General features: G+C 45.4%; 1 protein-coding gene across 1 annotated transcript in view; it reads right to left on the bottom strand.

Annotated features, from left to right (window-relative positions):
• Window positions 1–5,121: 5,121 nt before the first annotated feature.
• ahr1b (aryl hydrocarbon receptor 1b) overlaps window positions 5,122–20,266 on the bottom strand; it is a 36,766-nt gene continuing 21,621 nt past the window's right edge. The window contains exons 6-11 of the mRNA XM_008285891.1: window positions 20,046–20,170; window positions 16,359–16,564; window positions 16,157–16,266; window positions 13,150–13,291; window positions 11,562–13,071; window positions 5,122–7,077 (exon numbers count right to left, since the gene is read on the bottom strand). Of these exons, the coding sequence (XP_008284113.1) occupies window positions 6,919–7,077; window positions 11,562–13,071; window positions 13,150–13,291; window positions 16,157–16,266; window positions 16,359–16,564; window positions 20,046–20,170 (2,252 nt within the window). The 3' untranslated portion in view covers window positions 5,122–6,918. The remainder of the gene's footprint in view (window positions 7,078–11,561; window positions 13,072–13,149; window positions 13,292–16,156; window positions 16,267–16,358; window positions 16,565–20,045; window positions 20,171–20,266) is intronic.

Genomic DNA, 20,266 nt, shown 5'->3' with positions numbered 1-20,266 from the left:
TAGAGCAAACTTAGTTTATTCGTACTGAAGTGACCTCAATCAATCAGGTCACCATCGAATTTTGAAGATAAAAACCTGATTTCTTTATTTTTTAACATCTAATTAAGCTCACTGAGGCTGGAAATCTCAGTAGATGTCAATACATTTATCACTCCTTTGAAATAAAACAGTTACAGAGCGATGCTTTACACGTTCTGGCACCATTTAATCAACACAAGTCGTCCTCCTGTTATCTCAGTGACCGGCACGGCGGCGACGTATTCGCTCCTCGCGGCCCTCGGCTCTCCCCGCGGAGCTCGCCGTGGCGGCGGCCCGTGTGGCGCGGCGGCCCGAGGAAGCTAAAGTGGGACACACAACATCTTGCTTGGATGATTGATCACGTCACAAGGAGGCAAAGTTAACCGGCTGAAGACTGCGGGAGAAAGAAAACTCTCATAAATGATTCTGGGCGGCTCATTAAAGATGCAGAGTCGGCAGCAGACAGCGTTCTGCACTCGGAGGGGAGGCTCCGTGGGCCTTGTTCTTTTTGTCTTTCACTGATATCTCTGTTTTCTATTAGACTTTTTGTCCACATTTGTCACGATTACAGAACAAACTTGCTGTTTGTATTGTAAGATCAGGGGTTTGTTAAGATATATTTTGACGCCTGGATGCATAAAACAGAAGCTCAAACGGTGAAACAACGTGAAGCCAGTCGGCCTGAGAAACATTTCAAGCCTCGGTTCAGTGTTTCTCGCTGCTCGTCCCCAGCGGATCGCCTCTGGTGTCACTGTGCGTTTGTTTGCTTTCGGCCGGCGCGAGTTCACACATCCGCCGGTGCAAAAAGCGTAAGAAGGGAGGGAGGGGTGGGAATGGACGGCCGAGCAGCTAAAAGCCTCCTCAGGTTGTCGGTGGCGTGCCTCACTTCAGTGTTTAAAGCCTCTGAGGTTCAGTAAAGCAGCTTTCTGTGCAAACCTGACGTAAACAAAGACTCTGAGGTGTGTGTTTGTGGGGTTCAGCAGCTTATCTGCCGTTGTTCTGCCGCCTGATGCCTTCTGTCGGCCTCCTGGTGAGCTTTCACACCTTTGAGCAACATGAAGAAGAAGTCTGAGCCGTGTCTGGATTGTTTGGACCAATTACAGGATATTACGACGAGTGAAACTGAGCGAAACAAACCTTAAGTGAAAAATAGTTTGATGACATCAGAACAAGTTAACTTTCCAGGAGTTTTCTAAGAAGATGAGAAAGAGACGACGGCAGCAGTTAATAAAGGCAGAGAAGTTAAGGCACGACCAACAGGAGGTCAAACTCCCTTTTTTTGATGACCTGAAAGGCATTATGGGTAATTCTTCAATGAGCTTACCTGTTCAGGTGGAGGAGTCTTCTGCAGCTTCACCTTTACCTTCATGCAGGAGGAGCAGGAGGACACTCATCTGAAGGATCTGAACTAGTAACGAGTATTTTAAGTCGTGACACCAGAATAACAGAAGGCTGCTGAGCACACGTCTGTCTATAAACTAATCAATATTGAGGGATGTTTGAGGAGATCTGACAGCAGTGGAGCCAGAAAAAATATGTTAAAAGATGGTGGAATGCTCTAATGTTCAAAAACTAGACAAACAACAACAATTATCTGTAAAATAAGGACATTTTTAACTGATGTTAATACAGGAAAATGGTCATTTTATGGTCACACACTGCAACATTTACAGTTTTATGTAAATTAACTTTTTGTTTTGGGATTTTTAGTAGATATTCTCTGTAATTTAACAAAACAGAGATGATCTGTAAAATAACAGTTTAAAAAATGAACCTGTTTTTCAATCCTCACTGATTTTCTTTTAAATACCAGCAACTATCTGTAAAATAACATTTTTTATACAGTAAAGGAGCACGGTGGAGTTTTACAGTCAAACGCTGCAGATTTTTGACGTCAAACTCATCAAATCTGTGAAATATTAGTAAATAATGACACACACGTGAAGTCGTGTACAGGTGTGAAAGTCAGTCACCGTAACGTGAAGCCAATGAAGACACATCGTCGTCAGTGTTTAGTACATGTGCACTGGTATTTAACAATAAAAGGATTAAATTAAATAAAAGGTTTTGATCTGAAAAACACACTGAAACCAACAAAGCAACAATTCCTCTGACAGGGACGAGTAATAATTAGTTTAATCAATATTTTGATCAGAAAATGTTTGTTTTCTGTTTTTTTTTCATGAATTAAAGTGAATTAATTTATCTTTTAGCTTTGTACATTTACTTCCTGAACAAAATCTGGGATGATTTTCGTGATTTTCGTTGATCTACGAGTTAAAGCCTGAGATCCGTTATGTTGAATTATCTCCTGGTTTTTTATTTTACATGAATAAAGACATTTTCCTCACAAGCTGATGCTAAAAAGGCAAAAAATGGGGGATAAAAATTCCCCAGGATGCAGGAAATTAAGCGTTTGAGGCCTGAAAACCTCCTTAATTTTGCTTTATGTGTCTCCTGAATGTTCAAATGAAACCTAAACCCGTTAACAGGCCAAAGTTATGTTAATATAGAGACACAGTAATATAACGTCAGGCGCTAGCTGACAATAAAACAAACACCATGATGCAGAAAAGCAAACAAAAAAGGGAAGAAATGTCTCGGCTGACGTAGTGATGAACTCAAACTTCATCCTGCTTACCTAACGATCCCTGGCTGACTACCTGAACACTGGCTGACTGGGGGGGAGGTGAGGAGGTGAGGAGGGGAGCTACAGGGACACCTGGTGGGCAGGTGAGGAACCACAGGCTCTGCAAAGACAGCACAGGCGGCGTTAGTCAGAGAAAAGAGGCGGCGGTTCAGTGTGATTGCACGAAATCCTTTATTTCCAGGATCCAAGAGCACATTTCAACACACGGCTCAAAGACAAAACTGCATTTTTAAAAAAAGAAAAGAAAAGTCTTGTTAACGTACGACTACGAGCTTCGGTGATAAAAGTAGCAAAATAAAGTCTGTGGGCCTTTTTAAAAAACAACAAAACGACAAAACGGAGAGTTTGGTTTCAGAGTTGAAATGGCTGATTACAAAAGAACCTGTGGACAAAGTGGATGTCAAAGATAAAAGATGATTTTCTTTTCTTTTTAATACCAAAATGCTGCTCCAGTGTTTTTCGTAATATCTCGGAGTGAGTCTCGGCTCACTCTTATGGCACCGTACCGCTAAAGTGACAAACATGACGTTAAGATAAAACACACAACTCTTGGGAACAATATTCATACAACATGGAGTCATAAAATGCTTCTTTTTTTTTTTTCTACAAGACTACTTTCAGTGCTGGAGAAAGAGTTTGTAAGAGCAGTGATTTTAAAGTAGTGCTCGCAACAACGCCATTAAAAACACATTATATACACACGACCGCTCTTCTTTTTGTTTGTTCTTAAAGAGCTCTGAGACGCTATGAAATGTTTTTGTCTTTCACACAGCATTTGAATCTGTTTTTCTTTTTTTTATATATATATATAAGAAAAGTCAGTTTACAAAAAGAAAAACAAACGAGGCAAACCTGTAAATGCGTTTCGCTGTTCGTGCGGCGAACGTGGGCAAAATCGCTTCTCAGCACCTTTTTATCGTAGTGAAATAAAAGCTTCGTATTTGAAACGCCTTTACAGTTTTACACCAGACATTCAACGACGGAGCGACTGCAGACACGCGTGTGCTCACACGAGTCTCATTTGGTTTTTGAATTGGTGCTAAATGCTAAATGCTGTCCCGCCTTCCCCCCCTCGCTGTCTTTCAGCCTTTAAGTCGTTCATCAGAACTAACATCTACTAAAACACGACAAAGCACGACTTAGAACTGCCATCAATGTGGGCGTGGTGAGTTTTCTGTGAAATCAGAGCCGCATTTCAAATCAAAGCTTCAGAAACTATCATGTTTTTAGTCTCTGATGTCACTTCTAAAGAGTTCATGTCCACAGATGAGGTTGCTTTGAGCATGTGCAACCTTTTATAAGGACAGAAGATGGATTTAGGGATTTAAAACCCCTAAATATTAATTAGTTCCAGTTCCTCTGACTCGACATGAACACTGCTGTCTGCTTGTTCTGTCTTTAGGTGGTTTTGTTTTTTAGCTTTCACGAGCTAACGGGAGGTCTGGTGAGTAGTTCATGTGTGTGACATCAGACAGAAACAACAAAAGACTGTCTTCAGAGCAGCTGCTTTACAGTCGCAGCGATCTGGAGGAGCAGCGTGGATGATGTTTGATCTGAAGCCCCTTTCAGACATTCTTTTGCAGTAGAGATAGACAGGAAAGGGGGGAGAATGAGGAGAGACCTGTAGCAAAGGGTCGTGAGCGGGAGTCGAACCCACGACCGCTGCGTCGGGGACTGTAGCCCCTGTTTATGGGTCGCCCGCTCAGCTAGGTGAGCTATAGGGGCGTTAAAAAGTGGTTTCTTGGAAGGTTATTTTAACAAATTCCTAGAGAGCAAAAGCTGCAATTTGCTGCCAGAGTTGCAGAAAAACTTTTTTATTGTTCTACAAGAGAAATGCCAATTTAAAAAGTTTATAATTACCTGCCATGGGATTTGTATGAATTAAAGAGAGCTATAACTCATTAATTAGACAAATTAAATCATTTGTTCCTCAGGTTGAGCTCCATAGTTTAATTTAACTGCTAACAGTTGGATTATTATGACACGTGGACAGAACTTTGAGTGTTTAGGAAATCAGAAATAAACCGGTTTGATGAACTTTCTCTTCGTTTAGACTAAATGTCGTCACTTTAACGAAGCAGCAAAGTTACGTGTCTCATGTCTGAAAAGGGGGCTGCACGGTGACGCAGTTGGTTAGCACTGTTGCCTCGCAGCTAGAAGGTCGCCGGTTGGCGTCCCGGTGAGGACACCCGGGATCTTCCTGTGTGGAGTCTCCATGTTCTTCCCCTGCAGCGTGGGTTCTCTCCGGGTTCTCCGGCTTCCTCCCACAGTCCAGAAACATGTTGAGGTTAATTGGTGATTCTAAATTGTCCGTAGGTGTGAATGTGAGTGTGCTTGGTTGTCTGTCTCTAAGTGTAGCCCTGTGATAGACTGGTTACCTGTCCAGGTGAACCTGCCTTCACCCTGAGTCAGCTGGGATAGACTCCAGCCCCCCATGACCCAAGTGAGGATTAAGCGGTGTGTAGATGGATGGATGTCTGAAAAGGGCTTCAGTCATGTGGGGAAAGTTTTATATGTTTGTCTGAAAAGAACAGGAAGCCTCCTCAGAGCGAACAGTCTGTTAGTTCTGTTGGTTTGATGAAAACATCACACGGGAACCGTTAATTAACTGTTCCTACATGTTTCTGGATAATTGTTCTCCACACATGCGCAGAACGGCCAAACATGGACATAAAAAGAGAACAAATCCGGCCCGCATGCGAGCGCAGATGTCTCCTCAATCGTAGAAAATCTCCTTTGTTATTACAGGAAAACAAAACTTAAGAATAACTTCCATGCACTTCCTCTCCCGCCTTCACTTCTAATCAATTATTTACAATTAGGTCCTTAATGGATTAGTGTGTGTGCGTGTAAGTGCATTCAGTGTTTCCCACACGACACGACTGCAGGATGAAGTAAGTGGGCGTCTGACTGGCCGAGGCCGCCCAGACAAGGCATTAACGGGAGATTTTCACACTGTCTCCGGTCAGGAAACTAAAATGCTTTTTGATGTTTGATTTCGGTGCCACTGACGGACAAATCAGACGCTTCCTGATTACGTACGTGTAAGTGCACGACATCATTGTAAACCTCGAACAGGCTAAAATGCAGCATTAGGATAAACGTGGTGATGCCGCGGCCACAGAGGCAACGTGGTTTTTCTGTGGCAGCAGCAATAAATAAAAACCTTTCGGATGCTCGTTCTTTGATTTCTTTTTTTTTTTTAAATCCTTTTTAAACAATATTAACCATAAGGATGAAATGCTTAGTTGTCGACACGTAAAGCACCAGGACGACTCTACTAACCCTACGTTTCTTCTACACCTAGGTGACAAACAAACACGGACATTTAAATAATCTGTTGGTGTGTTCGATCCGAGAATCCAAATCTCACGGCTGTTAGTATAAACGTCTTCTAGGAAATGCTCCTCCTCCACCGCCGAAGCGTTCACATTCGAATACCAGCAGCATGTTGAGTAGCTGTCGCGCTAATGGAAGCAGCTCGTTCTTACGCTCCTGTCAGGTATTTTGGCTCGTAGGGCGATTTAAATCACTTCCTGTCACGTGGCTGTGGACCATTTTTAGCACAATTCTGAGGGAGAATATTTCCTACTTTAAGAGGGTGGACGAATGAGAAATAAATAACAGTCTAGTTGTAGTTTGGGCTGTGGTGTCTCATCCAAACTGATTCTGATTGGTCGGACGAGGATGAATCCAGTATTTTCTCTGGTTGTACTCTAGAAGTCTGGTTCAGATACATGCAGCTGTTCACTGGTTATTTAAATGATCTCTGACTCAAGTTTAAACCAACGATGTGGTTAAAAATGGTCAGCAGTCACGTGAAGGACGTCGTTTTAAATCACCTTTAACGGCCTTTTTTTTTGACCACTGTTGTCTCTTCGTAGCTTCTCTTCAGGACTTTAAATCGTGTATTTACAAATCAGGAAGTGATGAGTTTTGGCTTGAGAGCGTAGATCCAGTCAGGCTCGTGTTCCTGACAGATTTGAATCCAGACATGGAAACGTTCAGTGAGAGCACGAACAGTCGTTATAACACAGTGACATTAACAGATTGTCTTTTCTTCACCGTTTTCAGGTGACTTGTGTTTCTGAGTAGCACAGACGAAACCAAATGCTCTGAGAGAGAACCTGATCAGAGGTCTGTAGTGGAACAGAGTTTAACTTCAGTCTGTAGAGATCGTCCCTCTCTCTTAGTTCCTTCTCTACCTTCTCTTTTCTTCTGGCCTCCACTGACTCTTGGCCTTCGTCCCCTCAGAGGAAGAATCCAGACTTCTGGGGGTCCTGTAGCGCAGGGAGTCCGTCGGGGCACGAAACGGGAATGTCGCCCGTCGCCACTGCGTTTCCGTTGGGCATCAGACACGTCCTGACGTACGCGGCGTTGGCTGCGCTGAGGAGGCAGCCGTTCTCCAGCTGGAAAACAAAGCAAGGCGGTTACAGGATGAGGAATAGTCGTGTGTTTCATCTTTAGTGTAATTTCTGCTTGAGAAAATGTAAATGCACCAATAAAACCCAGACAGCAGCACGACCACGAAAATACATGAAATACGGAAATGTGAATCAATATCTGTTGGCAGGTTTTCTTTAAGAATTCAGCCTCTACGGAGCAGGCAACGGGAATAAAAACAGGATTTTAAACGTTCCAACACACTTTGAACTAATGCTCGTGTGACGTGTGGAAAAATTAACCAAATCTAAGCTTTCAAACTTTATCGTTCATCAAAATCTCAGTGTCTTATTTTAAAAATCACCAAAATTATCACCAGATTTTGCAAACAAAAATAAAAATTAAGAGAGTAGAGAAGTATGGAAGCAAACTACAGAGACAAAGAGGAAACTAAAACATACTGAAGCAATGAAATAAACGAAGCGTGGCTCGAGGAACACTTTCAGGACGATACGTTCAGCGTGGTGAAGGCAGTTTTCCAGAGTGGATGAGCAGACGAGTGAGAAAAACGTTTTCCAGTAATGGGCAGTTTTGTTTTGTGATTTTTGTCGAATATATAATTAAAGACATTCAGCTTTTGTTTTTCTTTTTGATGATTTATGGCATTATAGTTATGTCACGCTGCACCTAAGACTCCTCTGAGTTCTCTGTCCTTCTTCGTGATTGTTCTGTTTCCACTGAGGTGCAGGACTTTATATCGCAGAGGAAACACGTGAAAATAGTTTAAAAAACGCTCAGAAACTGCTTGGGTATCAGATGGTTAAATCATGTGCACACAGATGGAGGACAATAATGTGAAATGCTTCGTATATTAAGATGAAGTTTGATTGTGCAGCTACGTGCCAACATGTTCAGGCGTTTTGTTTTTTAACCCTGAGTGCTGTCTTGCAGGTTGTATTCAAATCATGTCTCTTATTTTGAAATGAAACGTCAAAATAACCTAATTATCAACCACGAAGCCTCTCATTAATACACTAGATGATGAATATTAGCTGGTTTAGAGGCTTTGAACCATTTACAATGTGTGATCTCTGCATAAGGATCACAGTTATGGAGTCACCGTTGACCTTAATCACACGAAGCAGGTCGGGTCAGGAGGTAAGCACCGAGCAACAGATGTTTGGTGGGCAGACCTGGAGTCCTGAGAGGCACCATGACAGGAGGAGGAAGAGGAGCAAGGAAGGAAGGAGGGGAGGGAGCGAGGAAGGAGGAGGGAGGAGGGAGGAGGGAGGAGTGTCCTGCAGCACGTCGCTGTTGTGATGACTGAGATCATAGCGGCTGTAATCCCCTTTAGTCTAAACAGATTAGGCTGTTTGTCACCTGGTCAGCATCAACTTCTTCGTTCCTGTCAGAGAACGCGGTTCAAACCGATTTCCAAACAACTTTTAAATGTGAAGCAGGCGCAGTGCAGAATAGAGAGCGGTAACTACGAGCAGCAGGCCTCTATCTGGTGTGTCGTCAGCTTCCTGGTTGATTTTACCTCCAACTTTAGCACCATGATCGATCCTCAAACAGCATGTTCCCTGATTTAGACAGAATTCTTCACCTTTTCCTGCCATTTCTGACCATTTCACAAACAAAAATGTCTCTCACGATTGAGAAAATGAAACTCCAGTTAACAAAACTCCTTAGAAATGTTTTACTTTTTTAAAATTTCAGTTCCTATCTCGCTGGCACAGATGATCCTCCTCCAGTAACGACTAAAACCTCTTTGCAGGGGAACCGTGTACATTGTAATGCGGGATACTCTACTTGTATTTATTATTCATAACTCATACCCTCCTCCATTTTACAGCTGCTCATAATACGCTGTTCAATCTGTCGGAGAGCATCAGATAAATATAGTTTCAGTGCTTTATATATATATAGAAATGTGTACGTTCTTCACATCCAGAGACGTTTGTTAAATCTACGTGGAGCGGAGCTGCTTCTACCCGAGCCCAGTGCATCGCTGCCCCTCTTCCACCCTGCGTTCACAGCATTAGGTAATGATGACAGACCAATTGTAGGTCAGCACCGCTCATGCTTGACTGGCCAGCCTGCCAGTATTTTTCTTTCAGCGGCAGCCACTGACCCTGAAGAATAACAGTGGAGGCTGAATGGGGCGGGGATGAATGGATGCCTGCTGGGGTCGTCCATCTCCGGGGCCGGCCGCGGACCATCCCGACCTTATTCTATTCATTATTGTACTCTTTCTCACTACTGCCGCTTTGCCGTTCGGTGCTCTCGGCGGCCCATTCCCTCCTATCTCATTGTGTCTCTTTTGTTATCGCCGAGTTTGTTTGTCACTCTAAACACCAGCGATGCTCCTCATGCTCGGATAAACAGACAATCACGCAGAAAAAAAGATGGAGGAGAGTCCAAAGATGGATCTTTTATAACACACCAGCTGCATGTTGTGACTGAGGGACTGTTTGTGGATCTGCAGCTCCTGACACATTCCTGGTCTGAATCCTGCTTCAGACTCAGATCTGGCAGCACTGGCTGGCGAGGTCTCGTTACCTCGTTATGTTTTACGATGGGAACTTCTCTGGACCTCCAACTACGCTCCTCTTTGTACTCGCACTGATTAGCGTTTTTGGGATGACATTCTGCAGGCCTCGCTGCTCTGTCATTAGTGGAAAAAGTTGTAGTTGGACTTTAAAGACAAATTCCTGCTTCCCCTGAACATTATACAGTCTCATTAGGGAAACCAAATGATGTTAATGGGATGTGAGTTCTGGATCCAGCAGTCCAACGAAACACAATTAGTTTTGCACAACGGTTTGTAAAGCAAACGTTCTTGATTCTTTCTGTTTTCTTCCTTTACTGCAGCTACTTGAGCTGACAGTTTGTTGGGCACAGATACTTTCCGTGTTGGTGTATCTGCACATTATTCCCTCCGCTCATCATTTAGTTCAGGAAAGTGACAACACTCATCAGCACAAGACTAAAACATTCACATCTGGGACGCTGGAATCCACCACAGAGCCGCAGATCAAGTTTCTGTCAATCAGCTAATCAGTTGATTGACTTCTGCTCTACATCATAGCAAACTAGTGAATCATGATCCTCAGTTAAACCTTTTCCTTGTGCTTTCTGTTTAGCTGCTCGGTTAGCTTCGGCATCTGCTGGAGAAAGACGAACATTTCTTTCTTCACATGTTCTAATTTTCTTTTAAAGATTTGTGCAAATTCAGCAGCAGCAGAAGTTATTTCATGACTGTTTGTCTCTGGCCTCGTGTAAAATCACACGCTGTAAGTCAGCTAAACACCCAGCACCAATAAAACCGCCTCCCACACAACTTCTCCTGAACTGGTAAATCCCTCGACTTATACCGACTATATTGTCGGGCCGTGTTGCGCTGACCCATCTCCCCCTTGTCTTATTTACATGGCTTGTCTGGTCGCATCATCACAGTTTACACTGAGCTCCATGAAAGCCGGAGGCTTTTGTGTGCTGACTCGGAAAAAAAATCAATTTCCATGACAGTGAAAGAGAACAGCACAGGGTTGAAGAGTCGGGGTTGTGGATCCTGCAGCCCTGGGTTTGTTGATGTTCGCGGATATTTGAGGCCAACGCGGACTTCAGGCCTCGTCAACAGACTCGAGTCGAGAGTCCGGCTCCCAGACCAAACAGTTCTGAGGAGAACTGGCAGCTTTGGTCCTTTTGAGATGCTGAGAATGAAGACGGAACAGGTCCGACACAAGACAGGCGCTCTGAGAGGGATTTAAGTTTCAGGACGACTGCTGAGGGAGGGGAGAGCATTACTCACCTCCCCACAGCCAGGGAACACAAGCCTGGTTTTCATGGGACCAGTATGGTGGGGGGACTTTAAATGGAAGGAAATTACCCTCCGACATCTGAGTTTAATGAAGGATAATGACACCTGCACAAATCATTGTCATCCTGTGTTAAACTCAACGATATCAAGATTTATAATTAAGCAAGTTCTGGTGAAATGTGTTTGAAAAGGAAGAGAAACTACACTGAAAGGTACTCAGGTGTCATTTTTAGCCCTATTTGCACAAGAATATGATCATAAATATTAATTTGTACCTACCACCCTTCACTAAACACAGAGGTCCTGTGATAATACTGGTCCCGTGTAAATCAGTATCTCTGTGATGTGAGTTGTAGTTTTCTCAACATCTTCTTTCTGCCTCTTTCTCGCTCCACAATTATGGAGGTTGGCAACTATGAAGGAAAGTCTGGACAACATTCTCAGGTCATGTCAGTCATCTCTAATCCCTCGAGGAACCCAGGTAATACTAGTCTTGTGCAAACAGGTCTTTTGACCCATTTCATTTCATGCCTCCAGAACTATGATGTCCTTGTATTCAGGAATGTGAAATATGAGCCTTAAACTGAAAAGAACTCAGTATACAGACGTACCTTGTGCTTCAGACTGAATTTAAATTGTTATTTTCCGAGCTCTGGACCAGACTGTTTGTGTCTCTGTTGGTCTTACCTTGCTGTGGGTGGAGTCCTGCGTGGCGTTGAACACGCTGTAGGCCTCTAAAGATGGCCGGCTGTGCTGCGGCTGCGACAGAGCCAGTAGCTGCTCTAACTCCAGTGCAGAGCTCTGGGTGGGACACGGGGGCAAACAAGACGGAGGAACCTGAGTCTGCTGCAACATGTGCTGCTGCTGCTGCTGGTGTTTCTGGTGAGCCTGCAGCTGGTAGGGCTGCGTGGTGGCCACCAGGCTCTGGTAGTGACAAACGTCCTGGACGCTCAGGCAGTTCAGGGCCGTGCTGCCTGCGTGCGGCATGTTGGAAAGACTGTAGTCTGTGTGACCAACCTCCACGTTTGGGGGAAAAGCCGCGTGTCCAGTTTGGACGTAAGATCCGTTCGTCATCAGTCCGAGCTGGTTCTGGAAACCCGACAGCAACGTGCTCTCGCTGTTGACCTGCTGGTGGGACTGGAGGTGGACTGAGTGCTGGTCCTGCTGGAGCTGCCACTGCTGGCTCGACTCCAGAAGTGAGTTGAGGTGTTTGTGTTCACCGTTCAGCTGCGTGGCTTCCGGCGCAGGATGAGGGTGCTGGTGGGTGTGGTTGATGGGAGGCTGGTGGTTCTCCGCCGTTATCGCCCAGTGACTGTTGGGAATCCCAGTCGGGTTGTTTGAGTTCACTGTTCCGGGCTGAATCTGTCCCGTTGGAGCTGAACTGATGTGCTGCTGCATCTGCTGCGACAGCTGGACGATGGGCTGCCTGCTGCTGGGAGGAGCTGCAACGACGGCAGGCGTCAAACACGTCTGCTGGGAGACGCTTTGGGCTGATTCTGGGTTTGACGGCTGGCTTGAAGGTCCGAATCCACTTCTGTCCCCTCGTTCCTCCGCCCCAGCTCCACCCTCCAGAGAGTCGTGGATGTAGGAGAGGATTTCGTTGTTGGTGAGAAGGTCGCTGAGTGTTGGGATGTGGTTGGGGTCCAGCTCCACCTGGATCATCCTCTCATCCAGCAGCAGCAGCTCCAGATCTTCAGCATTCAGGCCCAGGTTCTCCAGGGCGCTGAAGAGCTCGCTGTTGGAGCACGTTTCCCCTCCGTCCAGAGACAGAGAGTCCAGGGTGGCCAGCAGCGGATCAAAACTGGAGCTTTTACCGTTGCATCGCCCCGCCTCCCCGTTAGATACGAGCTGCCAGCCGTCGCCCCCTAACAGGCCTCCGATGCCGTCAGTCTTGCTTTGCTGTTCGCTAAAAAGGCTGCTGTGGTAGGACATCTTGGGCTCCATGTCGGGCTGGCAGACGTACACGGACTCATCCTGGCTCATCAGCGCCCCCAGCAGGGACTTTGGGTCCAGTTCATCTGAAGAGCTCTTGTCCACTTTGCCCTTCTTGGACTTGCTGCCTTTGGCTTTGCCCTGGAAGGAGTCAGGGAAGCCATGCAGCGGATAGCTGGTCTGGTAGAGGAGAGCCTCTCCGGTGGCAAAGGTGAAGGGATGTTGCATAGATCGCTTCCTCAGGTGCTCCCCTCCTTCCTCGTCCCTGTGGACAAACAGAGAAGAAATCAACAGACGAATGGAGCAAAGTTTAACAGTCACACTAGAATGGAGCAGCACTCACACCAAAGGCCTCTGGGTGGCGATGATGTAGTCCGGCTTGCCGTTCTTGTAGACCAGTCTGGCGTTGGCCTGGACCCACTTCCACCGGTTGTCCTTGGTGAGCAGCCTGAAGACGGTGAGGCCGCTCTCGCCCGTCTTTATCACTGCAATCACATCAGACGACACATTGGAGGCTCCGTGTCGCTGCTGTTTACGGTCTGGCCGCCCCGCACTGTGCACTCACTCACGCTGCATTTGCTCAGTGGGGCGTGCTGCCGGATGGAGGCTTCATGTTGATGTTCGCTTTGGCTACATGCACATGTTACGAGTCCTGTTTGCACACATTTATGCAGCACAACACACAAACACAGCACCGCAGCCGTACCTCCCCTAATCCCCCTTCCCCTCGGCTCAGCGTTCAGGCTGTCAGAGTGTGTAATTGTGGAGCAGGTTGTGTTTCTGCGCTGTCTAGTTTCTGAACAAACGTCAAAGTGAAGCACAGTTTCAGGTGCAAACCAGCGGGAGCTGCTTCCTCATAGACACCATCAACAGCTGAACATTTGGGCAGCAGCCAACCAATGCTGTCCCCTCTGAACGCATCGACACCTCGTAACCACAACAACTGAACGTGTTTTATCAGGCGATGAAACTTATCTGTGCATGTGAATCCCAGTTTTAGTGTCCAGAGACGGTTTATGATGATCAGCTGTACAATCAGGCTGCTGTCCGTCATGTATGATTATAAATACGGATTAATTATGAACAGAAATCCAGTCAGGTCAGAGAGAACCATTCAGCTGCAGTAGTTGTATTGTTAGCTTGTCAAGAAAAACAATCCAGTGTAATCAGCCTTTAATACTGACACACAGAAATGTTTATCAGTCGCTCCTCTCCTGTCTCATGCTGCTTAACGATCATAACAGTTTTTTACTTGTTTAGTGGCATTCCTGATTCATTTACTCCCATCCTTTTATATTTTTCTTATTGCTTCTCATCCTTCATAGCTGCAGCTACAAACATTCTTGGTGATACTTTGTGGTTCCCTCTGTTGGTATTTCAGCTTTACTGCAGTCATGTGTTTGGGGGGAAATATCCAAACATGATGAAACTAGATGTAAGCTTTCTGTGGCTCACGTCGATTTGTCCACAAAGGGCGAAGCTGTAGGTTCACTCAGCCTCCTGTAATGTGTCCAAGCTGCTGCATCGGCAGTCACGCTGCAATCTCAGCAGAAGCTGCACATTTGAGTCATTTCCTAATTTGTTCTTCAGCTGAACTGTGTCAACAACAGTAAAAGTTTAATGACTGTACGATGTTTCCGAAGTCATGGAGTAACTGTGAACTCATGATCGACCAAAGTAATTGTGATTTTTACCAATAGTCTCCCCAGTTAGCCCCCAGCTTTGTTTCTGTGTGTACAGTTTCACTCCACGCTGCATATTTTTAGCAGTAAAACCCACAAGCGGCTGACCTTTACAACAAACTGCAGTATTCATGCCTGTGGACGACTCTTCTCTTTATCTGAATGGAAAACAAACTCTGTGACCGATAAAGTTACTGAACAGCTGCATCACTTTCCTTTTTGTCACACTTTATTTGTGACTATTTACATTTATTCTACAAGGGAAATGAGAAATAACAAATAAAGCACTGAGTGGAGTCTCTTCTGTAACTCTGTCAGCTCTGTCCTTGGCTTAATCCAAACTGACATAAAGCAGCATCCTTGTCATTTTCCTCCCTCTTATCACAGGACTAAATCTCTACTATTGTCCACCTGATCATCTGTACTGACTCTACGTAAAGCTGAGCTGGTGGAAATCTGCTGCTCAGTTTTAGAGCATTAATGTAAATGATTAACACGACTATCCAGATGTATTAACTTTTTATAGGACACACAGTTTCCTGAGTCTGTTTCAAACATCCTCGTGTTTCTTTGGCTTTTTAAAAAAAAAAAAAAAATCTCTTTTGAATAATAAATGACTCAGCTGCATCCGCCCTTCCTCCAAATTAACAAAGAAGAAAACCTCCAAACATTCAAAGAGGCCCCTCACAAACATCATGCCTCACACTGAGTGAATTTCTTTCTACCACTCCGGACATCACGTCCAGTTTTATGAGGCATAACCAGAATCTGTTTCTCTGTCTGCCTGTTTGTGTCTGTGTGCTTCCCATCTGTGCATGCATCAGAGCATGCTGAATATGTATGTGTCTCTGCGTTATATGTTTCCATATGAATGTCTTTCTGTATGCATGACTACATGCATACACTGTGTGTGTTTGTGTGCGAGCATGTCTGGTGATGCGGGCGTTGAGGGCGCCATGGTAACGACTAACCGGGTCATCCGGTACACGAGCTAAGTAGGACACTTGACTCTCGCTCTGCGATTTCCTCCATCAACAGCACAGAGACACACACAGCGTTTGTTTGTTTGTTTGTTTGTTGTTTGTGTACGAATGCAATGCTGAGCCAAACACAACACAGGGGTCAGTACGCTCTGCAGGAAATAGACTGATCCTGGATGAGTTTAAAGCTGGGAAAGTCTCTAATGGTGATATTAAAATACCAATGAATAACCCAGTCTAATTAACACCAGCGTGTTTCCAGGCCTCTGAGTTCTGTGTTGGACTAAAATAGATGTGTGGGTGATGGTCAGGTGGTTAGTGTGTCAGACTTCTTCCTCTGATCGAGCTGTTTGGACCGGGCCAGTTAAAAGGTGCTGGATGTATCTTATGGGTTTGGTCACCAGAACACTAAATTCTATCCCACAACAGTTTTCTATCTTTAAGTTTATAATGTGATTTGTGTTTTATGTTGAATGAAGGAAAATGACAACAAAAAAAGAAAAGACGACAGCTTTACTGTTGGATATGAAGTTTTGCTAATTGCCCCGGAGCACCTGGGCGGGGGCTGCTGATGGAGGTTTGATAAACTCCAGTCATTTGCACCAGTAACCTTTTAGTCTCACACGTGCTTCACTAAATGTATTGGGTGTAGTTGACCGTACAGAGCAGGAGAGCAGCTGTGACTTACTCCGTACGTGGTTGTCGGCGCAGTGCAGCATGTCGGCGGCGTGGATGAACTGGTATCCTGAACCATAGACTCTCAGCTCCGCCTCGGTGTAGCCCAGGACTATTTTACCCCTGAAGGAAAAAAAGATTCACAAACATGTACTAAATAATTAGGAAAAAAAGTTGAGTGTAATTGCAGAGCATCGTTTCAGGTTTCGACGTACTTTGCGTCACAAGCCATGGGCGTGAAGTCGAGCTTGTGTTTGGTCCTGAAGATCATGTTCCTCGTGCGGATCTCCAGGATGGCTGGAGGCTGCAGGGGCGTAGCGATGGCGAACAGGGCGAGCTGAGGCGGGCTGCTGGCCTCGCTGTCACACTGCTGGCGGCTCTGGCCGTGGAGGAACTTCAGCCTGCCCTGGATGTTCAGCGCCTAAGGAGGAGTCCATTAAGTCATTTTGTTGCTGAATTTGAGGCGTGAACATCATCATCTTAAAAGCAGCGAGACAAATGAGAGAGCACTGAGTCATCTTTTAAAACCTCCCGTTCGGCTGCCTCTCATTTTTCTTCTCTCCCTCGGAGACGACTGCATCGAGCTTCCACAGAGGACACGTAAGTGCTGTTTCCTTCGCTCCCTGTCAAGCACCATCAGTCTTATTTATCCTGCTGGGTAATGTAGAGCGCAAAACCACTTCAGAATACACTGTAAACACACTGGATGCACTGGTGTCTCTGACTGAAAATCCCTCCAGTCAGACTCCCTCTGGTCACATGACTCTTAAAGTAACCGGCTCGGGGACACGGAGCTCCGATGTGTTTTCTGAGGTCTGCTTCAGAGAAAATGAGACTGATTATCATTATCGTTTGCATTCTCTGTATCAGCCTTCACACTCTGGAGCGGGTTCTGACAGCACACTGATACTCCCATGAAGGTACCTAGACTTTAATGACCTCTGGTTTCCAGACCTTTCGGTGGTCACCACATCATCCTCCCTTTCGGCTTCTACCAAACTTTACCAAACATGTCTTCATGGACTAACACACATAACGAAGAGCGCATAATTATCACCTCATTTTACTCGGTTACGAGAAGACATGACCTTTTCTCTTTTCTCACGCGTTTTTATTAGCCTTTTTAATTGATGCGTTTCTTACGAGCAAAGCAGCAACTGGCACAGCTTCCAGCCAGATGTAACCAGCATCACTCTAAATGTTTCCCACTTCGCCTTGTCTGCTTTTAGAACAGAGAAAAATATCTTTAACATCGACACCAAGACAGACAAAAGAAGCTGCTTTGGGAAACTTTCAACTCCCAGAACTCCAGGCAGATGAGAGGTGGCCCGACTGTTTACAGGAACAACACCGGTATCGGCCCTTTCAGGCTTTTGGTTTCCATTGTGGTGTAGCTTCAACAAGCTAACTCCAAGTGCACCAACACAAACAAACAGTAGCTCTAAGAGCAGGTTGGAAACAGAAGAACAGAGGTTTCTTATGTTGATAGCGACATTTGAAAGGACAAAACTTGACTGAGAGGGCATGAAAAATGCTGCATGGCGTCCTCTCCCAGTTCGACCAATCAGGGTTGAGATCTACACAGCAGTCTCTCAGGGCTGCTCAAGAGTAGGTACAACTTCCTCCCCTGAAAATGGCAGGAAAGAGGCTCTACAGGGGCGGTTCTCACACTTAGACCTAACCTAAACGCTCCTGAAGTGGACAGCAGCTCGTTAACGATGGAGAACCCAAAGCACGCTGTGGAGAAACCTTCTGGCAGCGTGTTGATGACATTAGCTCAGGGGTGTCCAATCCTGGTCCTCGAGGGCCACAGTCCTGCATGTTCTAGATGTTCCCTTCTTCCAACACACCTGATTCAAATGATCAGCTCATCATCAAGCTCTGCAGAAGCCTGACAATGATCCTGCATCAGCTTGTTTTGCTTTCAACTGGATTCATTTAAACACATTTAGTCAATATTCCCAGGTACTGACAGGTAGTTCTGGTCTTTCCCACAAAGCCAGGCACCTATTCCAATGGATGATGAGAACAACAATTGTAATTTCAGTGTCACGGAGACATAAAAACTGCATGTATTAAACGATGAATCAAAACGTTTGACCAAAACCATGCTATAGAAGTGTTTCTCCTGCAGGTTCATCCATAGTTGGAAGACATTGCAACAACATGATTGGCCAGATGTTTCCTGATTCGGAGGGGTGGGGCACGTGTCATACAGCCACCATCTTTGACGTTGAAGAATTCTCCAACAGATTCTACGCAGGATTCTTGATGTTTTTTCTCCCCGTGAAGCATCTGTGATGGAGCAGTAACCTGAGGGAAACCTACACGGAGAAGCTTTCCTTCCAAACACTGAGTGAACTTTCCCGTTTCGGATCACCGACCAGCAGCAGCCCACAGGGAGGTTTTACAGCCCCACAAAAACCTGAAAACACTTTCTCCCGTCCGCTGTCCTTCTCTCACCCTGTGGCATCTCGTGTGAAGACCCCCCTCCTCCTCTGTTAGCTCTGGTTAATTGACCTTGGTGGGTTTAAGAGCCTGCAGCCGTGATGTCAGGAATCTAGCCCTGAATAGCAGGAGGGATTACTAAAAACAAAGCCATAGCGACCGGTAGACAGAAGCAGAAACCTGGCTTACTGCTCACGCAAACGCACTGGGGGGGGAGGATGGAGGGTTGAGGGTTCAGACCCTCGGAGTTCTGCTGGAGTGTCCCAGAGCAGGACATGGAGGCCCCTCAGCTTCAGGCCTTCATGTGGCATCAAAACGATGAAGAAGCAACCCTCATGGTATCATCATCCCCGTCGTCATCTGTTCTTAAGCCCAGAATGTGTTTTAATTGTTTCCTTTCTCATTCACGCAGACAGGAAGGAGAGCAGTGGAGCGATGCAGCTCATTTACATTTTAGGAACAGAATGAGAAACTCAAAGCTGACACCGATGGGGTTTGTGTCTGAGTCACAAAAAAATGGATTATTATTACCTTAAAAGTCCTGAAAATAATGTTTCTCAATTAGCTTCGTACTCTGGGTGTTGGCGTCCTTGGTGAACGCTCTGTTTTCTGCTCTTGACGTGGGCGTGTCTCGCTTGGACACATGATGAAATGTGTGTAATGACGCCTTATTTTTATAACTTCAACGCTGCTTTTTCAGTCTAGTTCTGGTCCTGGAGATCCAACGTTACCAGAAACACTCAAGGTTTTATGCTACGCTTGCATTTCAGGAAACTTCAGGTTTCTGTAACTTGATTTTTAGAGAAGACTGAGATGAACTGGAAACAACCACCAGTCTGGAAACTGATGAGTGCAGTGCAGCAGAAAGTAGGTGGCAGTCATACTAAATATAGAACTGTTGTGACACCATTTTTGTTGTTATGATCTAAAAAAAAAAATGCTCCTGAAAGCCGGTAAAATGTCTCCAAACACTCCAGATTACATCCACAAAGATTTAACCTCACCTTTGTGAAGCTGAAACTAGGAAACATTTGATATTGTTGTTTATGTGTTTCCTCAATACTTCCTGCACTGTCGCTCCACTGCATCATGTTTTTCAGCAGCGCGTCGCTGTCCGGTCGGGAGCTAACAACCCTGACGAGGCAACTTCTCCCTGCGCTCTCGTCTCCTCTGGGCGGTGGGAGGATTAAGGCACTTTTCCCCACGACCCTGAGGTTCTCTTAAGGCGGATTATGGGAGTAAATGGTGGCTTCTGATGGCTGAGGAACTGAGGTGGCACGCCATACCGCCGGCAGCACAAACAGGCCTCTGAGCCGCTAATATGTTCTCATTCTATCCCTTTATTTCAAAGTGTCTCTCAACCACTAAATAAGCTTAATTTAAGCTCTAATTCTCTCTTGGTTTGTAAAAAAAAAAAAAGAACCGTCTTTCTGGGAAACACATGTCCATCCTACCAGGAAGCCGGAGGAGTTGTCCAGCAAACAGCGGAAGCGGCAGACGAAGCCTCTCTCCAGGAAGGACGAGTTCTCAGGTGGAAGCTGGTCGGGGTTGTAGCTCACCAGGCAGGAAGACTCGCCATCTGAGGACATTAAACTTTATTTTGTTAATATTTTTACAACAAAGTATGAACAAAAATCTACCTTTAACATCAGAAGACCTAAATCTGTTCCTTCTG

The sequence above is a fragment of the Stegastes partitus genome, unplaced genomic scaffold (genome assembly GCF_000690725.1).
Source record: "Stegastes partitus isolate 25-593 unplaced genomic scaffold, Stegastes_partitus-1.0.2 Scaffold421, whole genome shotgun sequence".
Classification (NCBI taxonomy): domain Eukaryota; kingdom Metazoa; phylum Chordata; class Actinopteri; family Pomacentridae; genus Stegastes; species Stegastes partitus.
Note: the sequence above shows the minus strand (reverse complement) of the source record. Positions and strands in the feature narration are given on the sequence as shown.